The sequence below is a fragment of the Caenorhabditis remanei genome, chromosome IV, assembly GCF_010183535.1.
Source record: "Caenorhabditis remanei strain PX506 chromosome IV, whole genome shotgun sequence".
Lineage (NCBI taxonomy): Eukaryota > Metazoa > Nematoda > Chromadorea > Rhabditida > Rhabditidae > Caenorhabditis > Caenorhabditis remanei.
In genome coordinates, this window is record NC_071331.1 from 18,923,395 (window position 1) to 18,942,253 (window position 18,859).

Here is an 18,859-nt window from a genome sequence, read left to right on the forward strand (position 1 = left end):
CGCTTTTTGCAATAAATCCAGGTTTCTAAAAAATGTTTGAAGTTTCTTCCAATTCCAGATTTTGTTGCCAATGGTTATCAAGAGCGCTTTCTATGAGCAAATGTTGAGCTCGGCATCTGAATTTACTTTGAGGTTGCTGTGGTTTCTGGCCATTTTCTGATTTTCCAATTGGTTACGATACATTTCTCTGTTTCAGGAACTCTTGAAAAGCAAATTTGTATTATTAGCTCAATACGTTCTGTTTCTTATTCTGAATGCAGTCTATACTCGAGTGATAATCAAAAAAAAAATGTTTCAGAATAAAATTATAAGTTAATCAATTACGCATTAAAACCAATTGTATCGCAATCGGAACGCATTTTTAAGATAATTTTTTATATTTCAATTAATAAAATTATTCAAATAAACTTCATACATTAATAAATAAATACACCGTTTCAATCAATATGTATACATATTATAAATCTTTTAAAGTTTAATAATAACATTAAATATTATGATTTAAAAAAAAAAATTGTCACTGAAACGGCGGTGGACAAATCACTGGCAAATTGGAGAGAGGATTGGGAGGAGAAGTTATAGAAATTTCAGAAAGAATTGAGCACCTATGTTTGGTTCACAAGGAGAGAAAATTGAGCGGAAAAATGCTAAAACGAAAGAAAAAATGGGAGAAGAAAAAGGGGGGGGGGGAACAAATGAGATTCTGTGGGATGAAAGAAAATGAGAAATAGAAAAAGGACAAAGTTACAGTATACTTTTGTGTTGATTCGGATGAGTACGCTGATGATAGTCGGGTGTTGGAATCACGATTGCCTGTATACGTCTGAAAAAGAGAGAACTTATAGTTAGGTATGGTGATGTCATGAAACAGAGAATCCAAATATTTGGAGCAGTAACAGAAAGCGAAGATTAGAAGTGCCAGAAATGTGAGCGAATTGAATTGAAAAAAGGTTGAACTATTTGGAGAAACGCTTGAAACGGTAAGTTTTGGAAATTCAGAAGGCTGTGGAGAAGGCTGTGGAGAACTATGATAACTATGATAAAATTGAAGAGTAGATTTTGAGATGTTTTGAAAGAGTAATGTTTTCTATTAGCATTACAAACGTCTAACTCTAACGAAACGAAAGAAAATTGCGTGCATTTCTCAAAAAGATTTCGGTGGAGCGCAGTTGTAAGAGCTGTGCTGAGCTAATAAATCATAATAAGAGTAACCGGGTCCTTGAATTTGAAGTCTAATAGTCAAAAGACGTCAAAACATGAAAAGTGCTTTTTGAATCAGTAGAAGTTACCCAAGCATAAAATAAATATCCCTGTTGCAAGACTTTTAAATCATAATGAAGATGACATGACCCATATTATTATCGCGTTATTGTTTGATAGTTGTGAATAAGACTGTTAATTTAAAATCAGATTCCCACTGAGCTCAACTTTTGAAGTCAAATCGTAATTTAAAAGAAAGAAACGTGGAAGTTGCAGATATCTGAATATTCAAGTTTGCTGTTTCACAATATTCAAAAATTGAAGTTTTAATAAATTTCGAAATTCGTATCTGATTTTTTCCTGTTTTAATAACTTTTCATTATGAAGACAATTAGATGGCTAACCTTGATTTGATTAACAGTGTTGTTTCCAAATCAACTTATCTGACACTAAATAATTTCCCTGTTTCAGAAATCCAATTTTACTTTATTATGTAACAATTCCACATTGTCGTTCTGTTATCGATTGTTGTGTTGATAATTTATTGGTTTTTTACAGTAAAAACTATCGAATGAGATTTCATGTTGGGCTAATAGGTGTCTGATAAAACAGAAAAAAATTGAAAGCTCAACAATTAACAGAACTGTTCCTTGAAATTCACATTAACATTTCTCAATTTTCAGTAAATCAGTGTCTCATAGTCGGTGAGATCTTAAAATATTAAAGCGGCCATTTCTTTTATTAAACTAAAAGTTTACTAATTCAAAAAAAGCTGTTCCGCATGTACTGTCAAATAGTGTCGGAAAATTTTAAAATGGAACAGTTGAAACAGGAAGTGTTGGGGTTTAATATATTTAACTATCCCAACAAAATCTGAATTCAATTACGGAACTAGATTACTTTGAGAAGAAAACAATAGCAATAAAATTTAAAATTTTCTGTTTCCCAGAGTTTTCATCAAAAACACTAACTGTACTAACTGCGTACTACTGTAAGGCGTTTCTGGAATTCGAAGTAGGAATGAGACCTAATTTACCCATCTGATTCGATAATTGTCTATCAATGTAATTTGATTTAAAAAAAAAGAAAACATGAAACAGTAAAATGCATTTACTTTTTGAATGTAAGTTTTCTGTAGTACCAACTTCTTACTAAACGTTAGACATTCAGATTTTTTTCTCATTTTTGAGATTTATCATTGCTGATCCTTACTAGTTAAAGGTTATGACCAAATCCTACTATTTCAAACTTCATCCTTGACATTCTTAACTCCACTCTCAATTAACATTTACATTTCCTAGTCTTAGTTACAGTACCCTTTAATGAAACTGAAACAATGTAATAAAGCCATGCAAAACAGAGAAGCGCATGTCTCGTCAAGAAACCGATTGGATTAGAAAACGAAAAGAAGCATTAAAACCGAAAGCGTTTTGATATAGATATCTTACTTGTTGTTCGCGGTAAATTCGTCGGAAGAATTACTCGACTGAAAATTATATTGAGATGATACAAATGAAAGTTTAGAATTTAAAAAAAGGGCTGAAAAAAGGTTAGGAATGAAACTCACTTCGTAACCGGATCCAGTCGTCCTGATGGATTAATTGCGTACATCGATTCTTCTATGCTGAAATAAGGCATTTTTAGATAATGGGAAAAAAACGCAATATTTTTCACTGTAGAGAATCACCTTCACATTTTTGTGAAACAGTAAAATTTTGAAAAACTTATTAGCACATCACGCTTCTTCAAACCGCGCTCTACCGAAACCGAAGAAATTGTGTGCAAAATTGAGAGACTCAGAGAAAAAGAGACATTTTTCAAGAGGATTTCGGTGGAGCGCAGTTGTAAGAACTGTGGCGAGTTAATTGCTTTAGAATAAATTTTCATCCAGCTTGAAAAACGCGCGTTTTTCGTTTAAATGGACTGAAAAAGCTGAAAACAAGGCGAGTTAAAATCAGACACCAATTTGTTACAACAAACAACTTTTTAAAAAATTAGAACATTTTCACAGATTCGCGAAACAGCAGAATTTTAATAAATTTAACTTTAATTCAACTTGAAAAACACGCTAATAATGTATCAGAACAGCCGATTTCGAAGTAAGTTCTGACAGTTTGAAGTTCGGCGAGAGACACAGAGAAGCTAGACATTCTCGTTTCTCTGCGCCCTCTCACTCTCTTCTCCTGAACTTTGAATAATCATAACTACACTCAAACCTTCTCGTTTTTAAAACACTTTTTTTCTCCCTACACTCACCTAAAATCTCCTTCGTAAGCCGTACTCTGTGCAGGCCTATATCCATAAGTTCTATAACTCTGATTTCCTCCTCCTCCACCCCCTCCTCCATTCATCTGTGGTCCCCCAGGTCCTCCGAATCCAGGACCTCCAAACTGTGGCCCTCCACCACCCATTCTCTGATGTGCTGGCACTCCAATCGATCCACTCTTCATTGTCAAATCCTCATCAGAAATCAACATATTCACATTTTGTGTCTCATAATCATACTCTGTTCGTGGATCCATTCCCATTGTTGGATGATAGATTGGACCCAACTTCTGAGGATATGAGTGGGAGAAGTTGGATGCATTCCGTTGCGCTGTCTTGTATCGATTCCAGAAGACACAAATGGCACAGATTCCAATTATAGCTCCGAGAGCAACGGTGACAGCGAGGATGATCAAAAGAATGTTGGATGTCTTCCAGTTGGTTGACAGAATCCCTCCATTCGACATATTTCCTTCCTCTCCGGCCTGTAACAAATTGATTTCTGAAACTAAATGGAAAAACAATACTCACATCCTCTGAAATTCTTTCCAGTCTGAACCATGGCTGCACTTTTCCAGCAATCAATTGAACATTCGACGTCTCGAACAACTTTCGAATGTCCTGTTTCTTGCAAATCTTCTTTGTTGTGGGGTTCACTGCGTACCAGTAGATGTCCGTTCGGATCTGGAAACCGATTTTTTTGATTGTCGGAAAATTTGTAACTTGTTTTCAAAAATATCGACTGTTTTACAGGTGACTAAAAGTTTATGAGAGCTGGCCCTGGAGTTCTCAAAATGATTTACGATTTCTTTCTTTTAGAGAATGTCATGGAAAAATTGGAAGCGAAACAGTAGGATATTTCAGATAAAATTTCACTGTTTCACAAATTTTTTGAATTCTATTGTAATTGTCCGTAGTTGATAGTTCCTCTATTTAGATAATTCCATAAATTTCACTGTTTCGTGGTCTCTTTATGAGAGTTTCAGAAAAAAACACACCGGTAGACTTGGAAATATAATGTTTCACTAATTTCCCAGCAATTGCTTATTTAATTCTTTCTCACTATGCGAAAAAGGCACACTTCAAACAAACTGTTCTGGTACCGGAAGTTATAAAAAACTCACGATTAAAAAAAAAGATTCCACTAACAAAAAAAGTTCATAAGGACTTTACAAAAACATTGAAACGGTACAAAATTATAACTTCCTATAAACATTTTCTGTTTCAAAAAAGTTGCTTTTTTTTCTGAATAAAACTATGCAATCACTCCCGGATTCATAAAAAGAACATTTGAAATATGTATCCAAAAATATCGATTGTTTCACAGGCGACTAAAAGTTTATGAGAACTGACCCTGGAGTTCTCACAATCAGCATAGTTAATGATTTTCTCCTTTTAGTGAATGTCATGTAAAAAACTGGAAACGAAAATACTGAAAATAAAAGAAATTACTTCTGATAAAATTTATTGATTGAAGGACCAAAGGCCGCTTATACATATCAAGGTAAAAAAAATATATACGAAGTAAAAATACGAAACATTAAAAGTTAAAATTGTTGAGAATCAGAAAATTGTCAAAGTTATATGATGCAATATGGGATTTGAAAACAATAGATGAGGGACGTTGGGGGAAAAAGTGAGAAGGGAGGGCATTCCAACAACGCAAAGTTCTGTTAATGAGAAATTTGGAACCTATTTTAGAGGAATTCGACAGGAGAGAGCGTATATGGAAATTATGCCGACGTAAGTTAGATACATTAGAAAATTTTACAAAAGAAATATTCGGAATAATTATTTCTTTGGAGACAAGGAGTTTATGACGCACTCTCTGACTCGTTCGATCACCCATGTTCACCCGAAAAAAGTCGACCATCTCCGATTTGCCAATTCTTTTGATCGAAGATAGTATCAAGTGTTCTCCGCAAATGGGGGTACTTTTTGGCCGGGTCCGTCACCTAGGTACCTAGGAAAACCAAAAAATCTATATTTTTCGAAAATTTTTCCTGAAGTAGTTAGCTATGAAATCTTGACGGGAAATTAATGTAGACACTATTTTAAGCATTTTTTGTGTTCAAAAGAAAATTTCAGCTCAACACCTTCATAGTGAAATATTTCAAAATGTGTGGAATTTTCGGGTTTTTTTCATGAAATTGTTCTTATCTCGGCAGTGATCCGAGAAGACAGCGTTTTTTATTTGAAATTCGTAATCTACATAAAATTTGGTATTGGGTGCATGCTGTCCCTACTTGTAACTCTTTCTCCAAAGAACGGTTTTTTAGGGAAGTATGAGAAAAACTGCCATTTCAATTTTTGAGGCATTCCGGTAAATCATTTTGGATGTTTCAAAATGATGGTTTCTTTAAGTTTTTCATTCAATCATGACATTTTTCAGCAATTTCAACACAATATTCGATCATACCACAAAAAAATTTCAAAAAATTGAATTTTTGATTTTTTTGAAATTTTTTCTTGAATTGAATCATTCGAACTGAAATATTAAGGATATCATTATAAAATCAAAAGAATATAGTCAGAACATAATTTGGGTTCATGAAACAACTAGTTTCGATTATCGGGTCATCTGCAACTTACGTTTTCGAGATGAAATTTAGAGAAATGTTCCACTTGGGAAGTTGATGAAATGGTACATCACACTTTCAACGTTATTTGACAGAGGATTGCAAGGAATGTAACTGGAAAAGTAAGAAAACTGCAAAAATTGATTGATTTAGCAAAATTTTCAAAAAGAAAATTGAAAAAAATAAGACTCATACGTATGCAATGGACTGATCTTTTTGTGGAAGTCAGAAAAGTGTTTTTCAATTTTCTTTTTGAAAATTTTGCTAAATCAATCAATTTTTGCAGTTTTCTTACTTTTCCAGTTACATTCCTTGCAATCCTCTGTCAAATAACGTTGAAAGTGTGATGTACCATTTCATCAACTTCCCAAGTGGAACATTTCTCTAAATTTCATCTCGAAAACGTAAGTTGCAGATGACCCGATAATCGAAACTAGTTGTTTCATGAACCCAAATTATGTTCTGACTATATTCTTTTGATTTTATAATGATATCCTTAATATTTCAGTTCGAATGATTCAATTCAGGAAAAAATTTCAAAAAAATCAAAAATTCAATTTTTTGAAATTTTTTTGTGGTATGATCGAATATTGTGTTGAAATTGCTGAAAAATGTCATGATTGAATGAAAAACTTAAAAAAACCATCATTTTGAAACATCCAAAATGATTTACCGGAATGCCTCAAAAATTGAAATGGCAGTTTTTCTCATACTTCCCTAAAAAACCGTTCTTTGGAGAAAGAGTTACAAGTAGGGACAGCATGCACCCAATACCAAATTTTATGTAGATTACGAATTTCGAATAAAAAACGCTGTCTTCTCGGATCACTGCCGAGATAAAAACAATTTCATGAAAAAAACCCGAAAATTCCACACATTTTGAAATATTTCACTATGAAGGTGTTGAGCTGAAATTTTCTTTTAAACACAAAAAATGCTTAAAATAGTGTCTACATTAATTTCCCGTCAAGATTTCATAGCTAACTACTTCAGGAAAAATTTTCGAAAAATATAGATTTTTTGGTTTTCCTAGGTACCTAGGTGACGGACCCGGCCAAAAAGTACCCCCATTTGCGGAGAACACTTGATACTATCTTCGATCAAAAGAATTGGCAAATCGGAGATGGTCGACTTTTTTCGGGTGAACATGGTCTGTTGATCGATGCTCGATCGTCTCTGAGAGTGCGTCTTATACAGTAGCGAGCATAAGTGAGTATACCTCCATACTTTCATATGTATCTCAGCTGAAACAAGTCCGTTTTGCATAAATTTTTTTTTCAAAGATAGCTGATGTATCCAGTAAAATTGACATAAGTTTTTTGTTTGAGGTGATCAGCTGATTTTTAAGATTATCGATTTTTCCTGATCTTGATTTCAAAATCCAAAAAAAAAACTTTTTATTTTTGAACTGGACCCTACGATTTTTTAAATCAAAAATGTTGAGTAATGTTCATAAAAACAAAATATAATGTTAGAATGCTTCTGTGAATCTTCATCATCGTGCTACAGCTCCAGAAGTCCAAAGTGGTATGCTTGGCTAAATCGCCATAACTCATTGAAAAATGATTCAAATTGGTTGAAAATTGCGGGAAAAGATGCGTAATATGTTTATCAACAATCTTATATTCAAAAATAATAATTTTGAGAACTTTTTTTTTCGAATTTTTTTCACTCGAAAAATTTTGGTTTCCAACTTTTGCCCAATTTTTCATGTTTTTTGATTATAAAACAGTAACAATTTGCGAATTTTAGTTGAATTTTACATGAAACATCGAAATTAGATTTTCATTAATTCTATTACAGCTATTTTATAATCAAAAAACAGGAAAAATTGGGCAAAAGTTGGAAACCAAAATTTTTCGAGTGAAAAAAAATTCGAAAAAATGTTTTCTCAAAATTATTATTTTCAAATATAAGATTGTTGATAAAGATATCACGCATCTTTTCCCGCAATTTTCAACCAATTTGAACCATTTTTCAATGAGTTATGACGATTTAGCCAAGCATACCACTTTGGACTTCTGGAGCTGTAGCACGATGATCAAGATTCACAAAAGCATTCTAACATCATATTTTGTTTTTATGAACATTACTCAACATTTTTGATTTAAAAAATCATAGGGTCCAGTTCAAAAATAAAAAGTTTTTTTTCGGATTTTCAAATCAAGATCAGGAAAAATCGATAATCAAAAAAAATCAGCTGATCACATCAAACAAAAAACTAATGTCAATTTTACTGGATACTTCAGCTATCTTTGAAAAACAAGTTTATGCAAAACGGACTTGTTTCATCTGAGATACATATGAAAGTATGGAGGTATACTCACTTATGCTCGCTACTGTACATGAAAGAAAGATCTAATAATAGTCTGCGCCGCTCTAGCGGCTCTAAGTGGCAATGTAAAAGTGAGTCAAAATAAGAGGAGTAGTTGATATGAAATTTTTTGAAAACACGAAAAACGAAAGATTTTTGAAACGATTCTAATTTTCTAATTTGTTCTTTTGTGATAGGGGAGGAAATAATTGTGCCGTATTCTAAAAGAGGCCTAATATAGATTGTGAAACATTTAATGAAAATTTCGAAACAAGCATTTTTAAGGACATTAAAAAGAATATTTACCCTTTGGTTAGCTATTCGGATGGAATTTTCTAGATGAGATGAAAAAGTACTATCAGAAGAGAAAAGTAAGCCTAAATCTCGAATTTTGTCTGTGCTTGGGAGTAATTGATCATTGATGGTGAAATCAACTTGGCGGTTAGTTGTTTTTCTGGAGTGGACAAAAGTTATTACTTCACATTTGTTGGGTGCAACAGACATTTGCCACTCTTTGCACCACAAAGATAGACAGTTCAGATCACTCTGAATCTGGCTAGCATCTGTGGAGAAAAGCTTCAAATCATCGGCATATAGAAGGAAATCAGATTAAAAGTCGTCTCCGATATCATTGATAAACAATAGAAACAGGAGAGGTCCAAGAACTGATCCTTGGGGGACGCCAGACAGTACAGGTTTTTCGAAAGACAAAACATCGTCAACACAAACTTTTTGAGTCCTGTTTGTTAGAAAAGCGCATAACCAATTCACGTATTCCATAGCTTCTGAGTTTGGTTTGGAGTTTCGGAATGGACACCGTGTCTTCTGATAAAATTTTACTGTTTCACAATGGTTTTCAGATCTATCGTAATTGTTCGTAATTGATAATTCCTCTATTGAGATATTCAATCAAAAACATGTTACTTTTTCATATATTTTACTGTTTCATGATCTTTTTATGAGATTTTCAGAAAAAAACACAGCGGTACTGTTTCACAAATTACCCAGAAATTGCTTATTTAAACAATTCTCACTATGCCGAACAGATGCAATAAACTATCATGCTGCCGGAAGTTATAAAAAACTCGAAGACAAAAATAATCATTCCACCGAAAAAAAATATTCATAAGAATTTCATAAAAACATTGAAACGGTACAAAAATATAACTTTATATAAAAAATTTCTGTTTCAAAAAATTTGTTTATTTTTCTAAATAAAACTATGCAATCACTACCTGAAGTTTTCTAGTTCTGATAAACTTGTTATTGAAAAGAGCAGTCTATTCGAACCACTACACCACGAAAAGGACAAGATATTCATCTGGTTCTAATTTAAAGATCATCAGCAAATGCGATGGAATACACATCTGATGGAAGGGACTGAATCAGATCATTGATATAAATCAAGAACAGGAATGGACCCGTTACAGTACCTTGAAGAACACCAGAGACGTTATTAAAACTATTATCTGAAATGTAGTCGTCTATTTTGACTCGAGATTCGCGGTTGGACAAAAAGGATCTGAACCAATCGCAAAGCCTATTCGAACCACTACACCACGAAAAGGACAAGATATTCATCTGGTTCTAATTTATTCAGAACGAACCGGAAAAAACCATATCTGGAAAATGTGGTTTTTAAGCCACGAAGCATAAAGTCACACAACTTTTAATTTCGAAAAATGTGTCAGCTCTCGAACCAAAACTTTTGGACCCTGAACACTCACCTGATTTTCAATGGCAGTGTGCTCAATCATCTTTTCAATCGTCAATAAATTACAGCTTCCAGTGAATTGCCTAATCGATTTCACCAGATCCTTTTCATGTTTCTTCAACTGTTGTGGGTTCAATCCATAGATAATCATCTTAAATCTATTGGTCGACCCGATTACATTCACAACAACATCTGCCTTTGAGCACAACTGTTGACCGGATATTGGTGAGTCACAAGCGGATACCTAAAAACAAATTATTTGAATTTTGAAATACTTATTAGGTAGAACTACTCACTCTAAACTCGAAAAATTGAAGTCGATTTCTGCTTAAAATCGTTGACATGCTCTGTTTCGTACTGATTTCACCGAATGGAGAAATGGAAAAGTATTTGGAATGGGCGGAGAGTGGATCCAATGCATAGTTCACGAGACTACTGTTTCCAAGATCTGCGTCTTCAGCCTAAAATATATATTAGAGGTTAAAGGCGTATTGCGGTCAGGCGGTCAGTTATTATATTTTCATATCATGATGTATCCGTTTCGGCGAGTTCATTTTCATACTTCAATAATTTTTCAATTCGGCCCACAACCCACTGAAAATGAGCGCTGGAAAGTTTTGTCAGTTAAATGACCGAAGAAAATTGGGTGGCGGTGGCCTAGAAATTCAACTTCGGCCGCTGTGAATTTTTTGAGTTTTGAGGGTATTTGATTTTTTTTTCTCACTGACCAAACTTTTCTGCGCTCGCGTTCAGCGAGTAGGGCCCGGAATTAAAAAATTCTTGAAGTATGAAAATGAACTTGCCGAAACGCGCGCATTTTGATACGAAAATATCATAACTGATCCCAATTTACGCAGATAAGTTACTATCACAGAAAGTTTTCTAAAAACTCATATTATTAATGAAACAGTAACACTTACCTTCACTGTGAGCACCTTTGTGAACGCATTGGCCACCGAGGAAACTGCTCCGAAGTAAGTGGTCAATCCGAGATCCGAATCATAAACAAATCTAGGCACATTGTCATTCACATCCAGTACAGTAATCGAGACAAGTGCATAATCAGTTTGAGTTCCAGCGGTTACGGTCACATTTAGGAGGTATCTGTAATTAAGATTGAAAGGGGGAAGACGATAGGGTGATTGAAATTGCTTTGAAGATTCAATACTTTATGCAAAAAACTCCGCATTCTATTTGTTTCAATCACTAATAAATCCTAGATTTTTCTGTTTTCGTTCCTTGAAAATCGTGATTTTGGTCTGTTTGCTCTAACGTTATAATTTGTAGTCAAACTTTCAGACCAAAATGATGTTGGTCTGCTAGTTCGACTACAAAATACTGCTAGTAGACCAATATAGGTTTTGCGTCGAGTTTTGATATAACACTGGAATTTTTTGCTTAAAAATAGTGAATAGATAAATTAAGACGCTGAGAATCTGAAAATCGTAGCTTCGAAACTTGAAAATTTGAAAAATTAGGTGAAATTTCGGTTTTAAAGACTTAATTCTAGATACCAAAAATCGGCAAATAGTAGATAATTTTATTTTTCTCGAATACCAGGCCAAAAGTAAATAATCAGCGTTTTCACAGCTTTCCAATGATATATAACACATCCCATAACTCCAAACTGACTCCATGACTTTCTTTAGTAAATTTTGAAAAATTCAAATCATCACTCACCCACACAACGCGTAAAAAATGTCGTAATTTTTCATAAGACCTCATTGAAACAGAACATTTAAATTTTCAAATTGGAAAATAAAATAATGCGATAAGTATTGATAATTCCCGGTACAGTCTCCCTTTTCATTTTTGAAACAGTAAAAATAAAAACTCACCTCTCAACAGTCTCCCTATCCAACTCCATCTGCGTTCTCAGCTCACAATTTCCATCATTTCCAGCAGTGACTCCGAATGCTCCACGATAGTTTCCAGATACAATATTACAGATGATAAATCTGGTATCCGTTGGTTTATTCATCACTGACAGTACTTGGACCAAATGGGGTGGACGGACAGCTTCAGATACAGAGGCACTGAAAAAGTTATAATTTTAATTGGAGTAATAGTTTCTACAATTGAACTCACGTATAATTTCTCAAACTGAACTGCTATTCTCCCTCATTCGGAGTATTCGAGACAGGCGATGCGTCAGGAATCAAGTGAGATGACGTGGCAACCACGTTGATGAGTACTGTAGTTGTGGAGGAGAGTGGTGGCATTCCACTGTAGGCTCCCTCGATTCGCAGCTGAAATCAACCTTTTCCAGTCACTATAAGTACAGTAACCTACCGTAATCTTCTCCCCAGCGAATGCATCAAGAGGCCTTGCCAAAATGATCAATCCACTCTCAGCGTTCACATTGAAATGGGCTTCCAGACCACCTGCAGACAGGAGACGGTACCGGATACGGTTGTCTGGATCCTGAAAATGGGTAAGATGAAATATTGAAAAACAATTTGAAAATTGCGAGAGGATTTAGTGATGAAACAGAAAAATGTTTAGTTGCTGTTTCGGTAATTGTATTATTGCTATCACAGGTAGTCCTTGACGCATCAGCACAACGATTACCGGATTTCTAGAGCTTCAATGGTTATTCTACTAAAAATATGAACAAAAAAGTACTGTTTCTCCACGCTGTTTTGTTTCAAAATATGAAAACTAACAGCTTTGTTTTGAATCTCTCTTGAAGTTTTACGGCAAACATCCCTGTTTCAGATGTTTTTTGAATGGCACAACGAGTTTTATCGATAATATTGTTGGACGTTGAACTTAATGTACACAAATGGAAGTAGTAAACACTGTGTTCAATAGAACAATTAATTAATTAAATTGATTTTTTTTTAGCTTTTCGGTTTCAAGTTCAAGAGCTTAATAATTAAATGTACTGTGTCATAACTTTTTAAAAACAAATTCTTGTGAATTGGGTCGAAAATCTCCTTTTTCTTAGTTAGTTCAGTTCTTCTTTCAATATTAATATTACAAACTTTACTGTTTCAATAATTTTATTGAGTAGGAGATAATTTTTTGATTTATTGATTGTTCCGATAGACTACAAATTTTTACTTACGCAGCCATATTACCCATAGCCGTTGGCTGGCTGCTCGCTCAGTTCAGGATGAGGTGTAGGTCTCGTTGCGACTACCGTACTTTAAAACTTTTTTATGGGTAAAGTTCGATAGAGAGCTACCGTAAATCGAAATTCTGTAACGAGACCCACACCTCGTGTATTGACCGAACTTTGAGAGCCACTTGCAGAATGGGTAACACAACAAAATTATGCGGTTTCAAACAAAATTTGAATATTAGTTTTCAGAAAAATTATTAATCGGCAGAATAAACAGCCCTTTAACATGGTTTTTACAAAATAAATTCTGCTGAGTGAACACCTAAAACCTAATTACTTCTCTACTGTTTCAACATTCATGTGAATTCATCTTTAGTTTCATACAAATATTGACTAGATCACATCTAAAATTCACAGTTCCAAAGTGTTTTCACCAAACTCATAAATAAATAAAAAGTAAAAATAAGAAAATAAACCTCCGAAGTAGAAACTTGAATAGTGACAGTCGAATTGGCCTCTGCATCCAATGCTCTCAATAAATTAATAGATCCAGAATAAGACGAGACAGAGAAAGATCTCCTTTATGAGCTTTCGTGATACTCGACACTCATTTTCATTGATTTTTTACTGTGATTATATTTCAGAACAATTTGAAAAAAACGTATTGTTATCTTCCCGTTTTGACTGACAAAAAATGTCTTCATAAAAATATTTTCTGTTTCAGTTGCTTCCCAATGTATTCGAATTAGTATGTGTTTTCTTAATTCCTTTTCTGCGCTTTTTGCAATAAATCCAGGTTTCTAAAAAATGTTTGAAGTTTCTTCCGATTTGTTGCCAATGATTATCAAGAGGTTGTCTTGGTTTTCGGCCATTTTCTGATTTTCCAATTGGTTACGATACATTTTTCTGTTTCAGGAACTCTTGAAAATAAATTGTGTATTATTAGCTTAATACGGTTTGTTCCTTAATCTGAATGCAATCTATACTTGATAATCAGAAAAAATTAATGTTTCAGAATAAAATTATCACTTAATCAAATACGCATTAAAACCAATTGTATCGCAATCGGAACTCATTTTTAAGATAATTTTTTATTTTTCAGTTTAAAAAAAATATTCAAATAAACTTCATATATTAATAAATAAATACACCGTTTCAATCAATATGTATACATATTATAAATCTTTTAAAGTTTAATGATAACATTAAATATTATGATTAAAAAAAAAAAATAATTGTCACTGAAACGGCGGTGGACAAATCACTGGCAAATTGGAGAGAGGATTGGGAGGAGAAGTTATAGAATTTCAGAAAAAAGAAAGAATTGAGCACCTACAGTAGCGATCATAGGTGAGTACACCTGCATACTTTCATATGTATCTCAGCTGAAATAAGACCGTTTTGCAAAAACTTTTTTTTCAAAGATAGCTGAAACATTCAGCAATACGAAAATCAGTTTTTTGAAATGGTTCCAATTCTGATTTTTTTTTGATAATCGATTTTTCCAGATCGTGATTTGAAAATTCGAAAAAAAACTTTTTATTTTTCTCTTGGAGTTATTGAGTTTTTAATGTCAAAATGTTGGAAAACACTCAAATAAACAAAAAATTATGTTGAATCGGCATTCTACCTTCTGAGCATCGTGCCACAGCTCCAGAAGTCAAAAGTGGCGCCCTCGGGAAAACTTTCATAACTCATCAAAAAATGCTCCAAATTAGTCAAAACATGTACCAAAAGATGTGTCTTGAGCTTATCTACAAACAAACATCAAAAAGTTACATTTTTAGAAAAAAAAATTTTTTCTAATTTTTTTCACTCAAAAATTTTTTATTCCCATTTTTTTTCCTAATTTTCGATATTTTCTGGCTATAAAACAAAGAAAGAATGCAGAAATGTGTTTGATTATGTGTGAAAAAACACTTCGTGCCCAGTATGTGAGAGGTATGTTCGTTTTGTAGCCAGAAAATATCGAAAATTAGGAAAAAATGGGAATAAAAAATTTTTGAGTGAAAAAAAATTAGAAAAATTATTTTTTCTAAAAATGTAACTTTTTGATGTTTGTTTGTAGATAAGCTCAAGACACATCTTTTGGTACATGTTTTGACTAATTTGGAGCATTTTTTGATGAGTTATGAAAGTTTTCCCGAGGGCGCCACTTTTGACTTCTGGAGCTGTGGCACGATGCTCAGAAGGTAGAATGCCGATTCAACATAATTTTTTGTTTATTTGAGTGTTTTCCAACATTTTGACATTAAAAACTCAATAACTCCAAGAGAAAAATAAAAAGTTTTTTTTCGAATTTTCAAATCACGATCTGGAAAAATCGATTATCAAAAAAAATCAGAATTGGAACCATTTCAAAAAACTGATTTTCGTATTGCTAAATGTTTCAGCTATCTTTGAAAAAAAAGTTTTTGCAAAACGGTCTTATTTCAGCTGAGATACATATGAAAGTATGCAGGTGTACTCACCTATGATCGCTACTGTATGTTTGGTTCACAAGGAGAGAAAATTGAGCAGAAAAATGCTGAAACGAAAGAAAAAATGGGAGAAGAAAAAGGGGGGAAACAAATGAGATTCTGTGGGATGAAAGAAAATGAGAAATAGAAAAAGGACAAAGTTACAGTATACTTTTGTGTTGATTCGGATGAGTACGCTGATGATAGTCGGGTGTTGGAATCACGATTGCCTGTATACGTCTGAAAAATAGAGAACTTATAGTTAGAGATGGTGATGTCATGAAACAGAGAATCCAAATATATGGAGTAGTAAGAGAAAGCGAAAGCATAAAGATTAGAAGTGCCAGAAATGTGAGCGTAACGGAATTGAAAAAAATTGAACTATTTAAGGAAATGTTTAAGCATTTAAAAAATCGTTGACATGCTCTGTTTCGTACTGATTTCACCGAATGGAGAAATGGAAAAGTATTTGGAATGGGCGGAGAGAGGATCACTGTCCACTGTCGGCTCCCTCGATTCGCAGCTGAAATTCGGAGCTCATTTCTATTTTTCAGCCACAATAAGAACAGTAACCTACCGTAATCTTCTCCCCTGTGAATGCCTCAATAGGCCTTGCCAAAGTGATCAATCCATTCTCAGCATTCACATTGAAATGGGCTTCCAGACCACCTGCAGACAAGAGACGGAACCGAATACGGTTGTTTGGTTCCTTCAACATAGGAAAGATGAAGAATTGAAAAAGGATTTGACAATTGAGAGAAGGTTTAATGATGAAACAGACAAATATTTTGTAACAGTTTCGGAAATTGTATTATTGTTGTGAATACTGTCACAGGAAGTCCCTATAACTTTTGAGTCTCATACCTGATTTCTAGAGCTTCAATGGTTATTCTATTAAAAATATGAACAAAAAAGTACTGTTTCTAAAGTTTCAGAAATATCAATGAAGTTTCAATCTGTCATTGGTAGCTCTGCAAGTTTTCGAGTTTCTTATTTTTTTGTGGAATGAAGTTTTCAAAAAAATAAGCGTTTTGTTTCAAATCTTATTTGACTTTTACACCAAACATCCCTGCTCCGGATGTTATATGAATGGCATAAGGAATTTATAAGATAATAAAACTCTTGTCTAATTTCTTAAACAATTCAATTCAGGTAAAGATTGATAAAATGAAAATATAACTTTTTTGCTGTTTCAATCTGGTAATATTTTAACTTAACACTGATGGAAGAAGCTTAACACTGATGGAAGACTTGAGCAGGCTTGTCCATAAAACAATAAAATAAATAATTTAAAATATGAGGAGAGAACTTGGAAACTTACATTTAACTCTTTTTTTAATATTTAAAGTGACGAATTTTACTGTTTCAATTATGTTAATAAGTGTGATAGTTTTTTTTAAATTATTGATTTTTTCGCATACTTAAAAATGCTCAAAAGTGCAACCATACAACAAAATTATGCGGTTTCAAATAAAATTTGAAGTCGGGTTTCAGAACAATTAGTAATGTGCAGAATATACACTGGACAAATAAGGTTTGTACAAAATAAATCCCTCTAATTACTTATACTTTTTCAACAGGTATGTGAATTCATCTAAAAAAAAAACTACGAAAATTTGTTGGAAATATTGAGAAAACCAAGAATTTAACAAATCCAAGAGGACTACACGGCCGCGCGGAAAAACTCTTCCACGAAGGTTCGTTTAGAGTCAGGAAAACGGGAATTGTGGCGTTCAGAGCAATTTTTAGCATATACTCTAATGATGAAAGCTTCTTAATATTGTCTGGAGAATTGTAAGTCTGAGATAAAAATTACTTCAGTCCTTTAAGAGATTTTTAATTAAAATGTACTGTTTCATAACTTTAAAAACAACTAATTCTTGTGAGTTCGTTTTACTTGAGCAAGCTTGTCCATACAATGAAACAAATATTTTAAAACATGACGGGGAACTTAGAAACTTGCATCTAGTTCCTTTTTGAATATTAAATTTACGAATATTACTGTTTCAATAATGTTATTAAGTGAGATAGCATTTTTTGACTTATTGAGTTATATACGTACCGCATACCAATTTTCACTTATGCGGCCATATTACCCATTCGCCGATGGCTGATGGCTCGCACAAGTTTCGGCCCGGGGACGCGGGGTGGGTTTCGACGTGACTACCATACTTTAAAACTTTTTTATGGGTAAAGTTCGATAGAGAGCCGCTGTATATCGAAATTCCGCAGCGAGACCCATACCTCGTCCCAGGGCCGAACTTTGAGAGCCACTGGCGAAATGGGTAATACAACAAAATTATGCGGTTTCAAACTAAATTTGAAAAACAGTTTTTTTAAAGAAATTAATAACACAAATGTTCTGTTTCATAACTTTTTTAAAACAAATTCTTGTGAGTTCGTTTCATTTGAACGAACTTGAAGAATGGCAAAATTCTTTTAAAAATTGAGGAACAGAGAAACTTTGATTTAGTTCCTTTTTCAATCTTAAAATTACAAATTTTACTGTTTCAATAATGTTAATAAGGGAGATAGAAGTTTTTGAATAATTAACTTAAGGCATTCAACAAAATTATACGGTTTCATAAAAAATTTTAAGTTCGGTTTCAGAAAAATTGGTAATCGACAGTAGAGACACACAAAAGTTACTAAATAAATTAGGATGAGTTAACACCTAAAACCTAATTACTTCTACTGTTTGACCGATAAGTGAATTCATCTTTAGTTTCATGAAAATATTCACTCGCTCCCAGTTGAATCTAAAATTCACAGTTCCAATGTTTTCCCCAAACCTCTATCCTGATCAAATGCATTAACTTGTCCCACAATAGTCCCCGGAAGAGTGTCTTCCTTAACATCGAATTCATATGATCCACTTTCAAAGTTTGGAATCCAGTCGTTCTTATCAGCGACGTTAATTGTGATGCTAACGAAATGAGCGAGTTTTGGATCCACTTCCATTGTTTGGGTTTGGAGAAAAATAAATAAATAAAAAGTAAAAATAAGAAAATAAACCTCCGAAGTAGAAACTTGAATAGTGACAGTCGAATTGGCCTCTGCATCCAATGCTCTCAATAAATTAATAGATCCAGAATAAGACGAGACAGAGAAAGATCTCCTTATCAAGAAGATCTCCTAGAGATCTCCTTATCAACCTGTCAAATTATAGATCTCGGTGAGCTCTACTCAAATCTATTTTCAGTTTTACTGTGCGTTCAGTGAGAGCCGCAGTACAATCCATTTAGTGGCCGGGCCGTGAAC

The 18,859-nt window shown here is 33.5% G+C and overlaps 2 protein-coding genes across 2 annotated transcripts; both read right to left on the reverse strand.

Moving 5' to 3' along the window:
- Window positions 1-744: 744 nt before the first annotated feature.
- GCK72_015199 (uncharacterized protein) lies at window positions 745-12,053 on the reverse strand (the record flags this gene model as incomplete). The annotated part of the gene is made up of 8 exons (XM_053730690.1): window positions 745-823; window positions 2,768-2,824; window positions 3,457-3,950; window positions 3,997-4,149; window positions 10,086-10,316; window positions 10,369-10,533; window positions 10,993-11,176; window positions 11,911-12,053. 8 exons carry the CDS (start codon window positions 12,051-12,053, stop codon window positions 745-747), a joined length of 1,506 nt encoding a protein of 501 aa, XP_053585462.1.
- A 130-nt stretch (window positions 12,054-12,183) lies between these two features.
- Window positions 12,184-18,559, reverse strand: GCK72_015200 (uncharacterized protein; the record flags this gene model as incomplete). The annotated part of the gene is made up of 5 exons (XM_053730691.1): window positions 12,184-12,321; window positions 12,365-12,496; window positions 15,764-15,838; window positions 16,176-16,267; window positions 18,391-18,559. 5 exons carry the CDS (start codon window positions 18,557-18,559, stop codon window positions 12,184-12,186), a joined length of 606 nt encoding a protein of 201 aa, XP_053585463.1.
- Window positions 18,560-18,859: the final 300 nt, after the last annotated feature.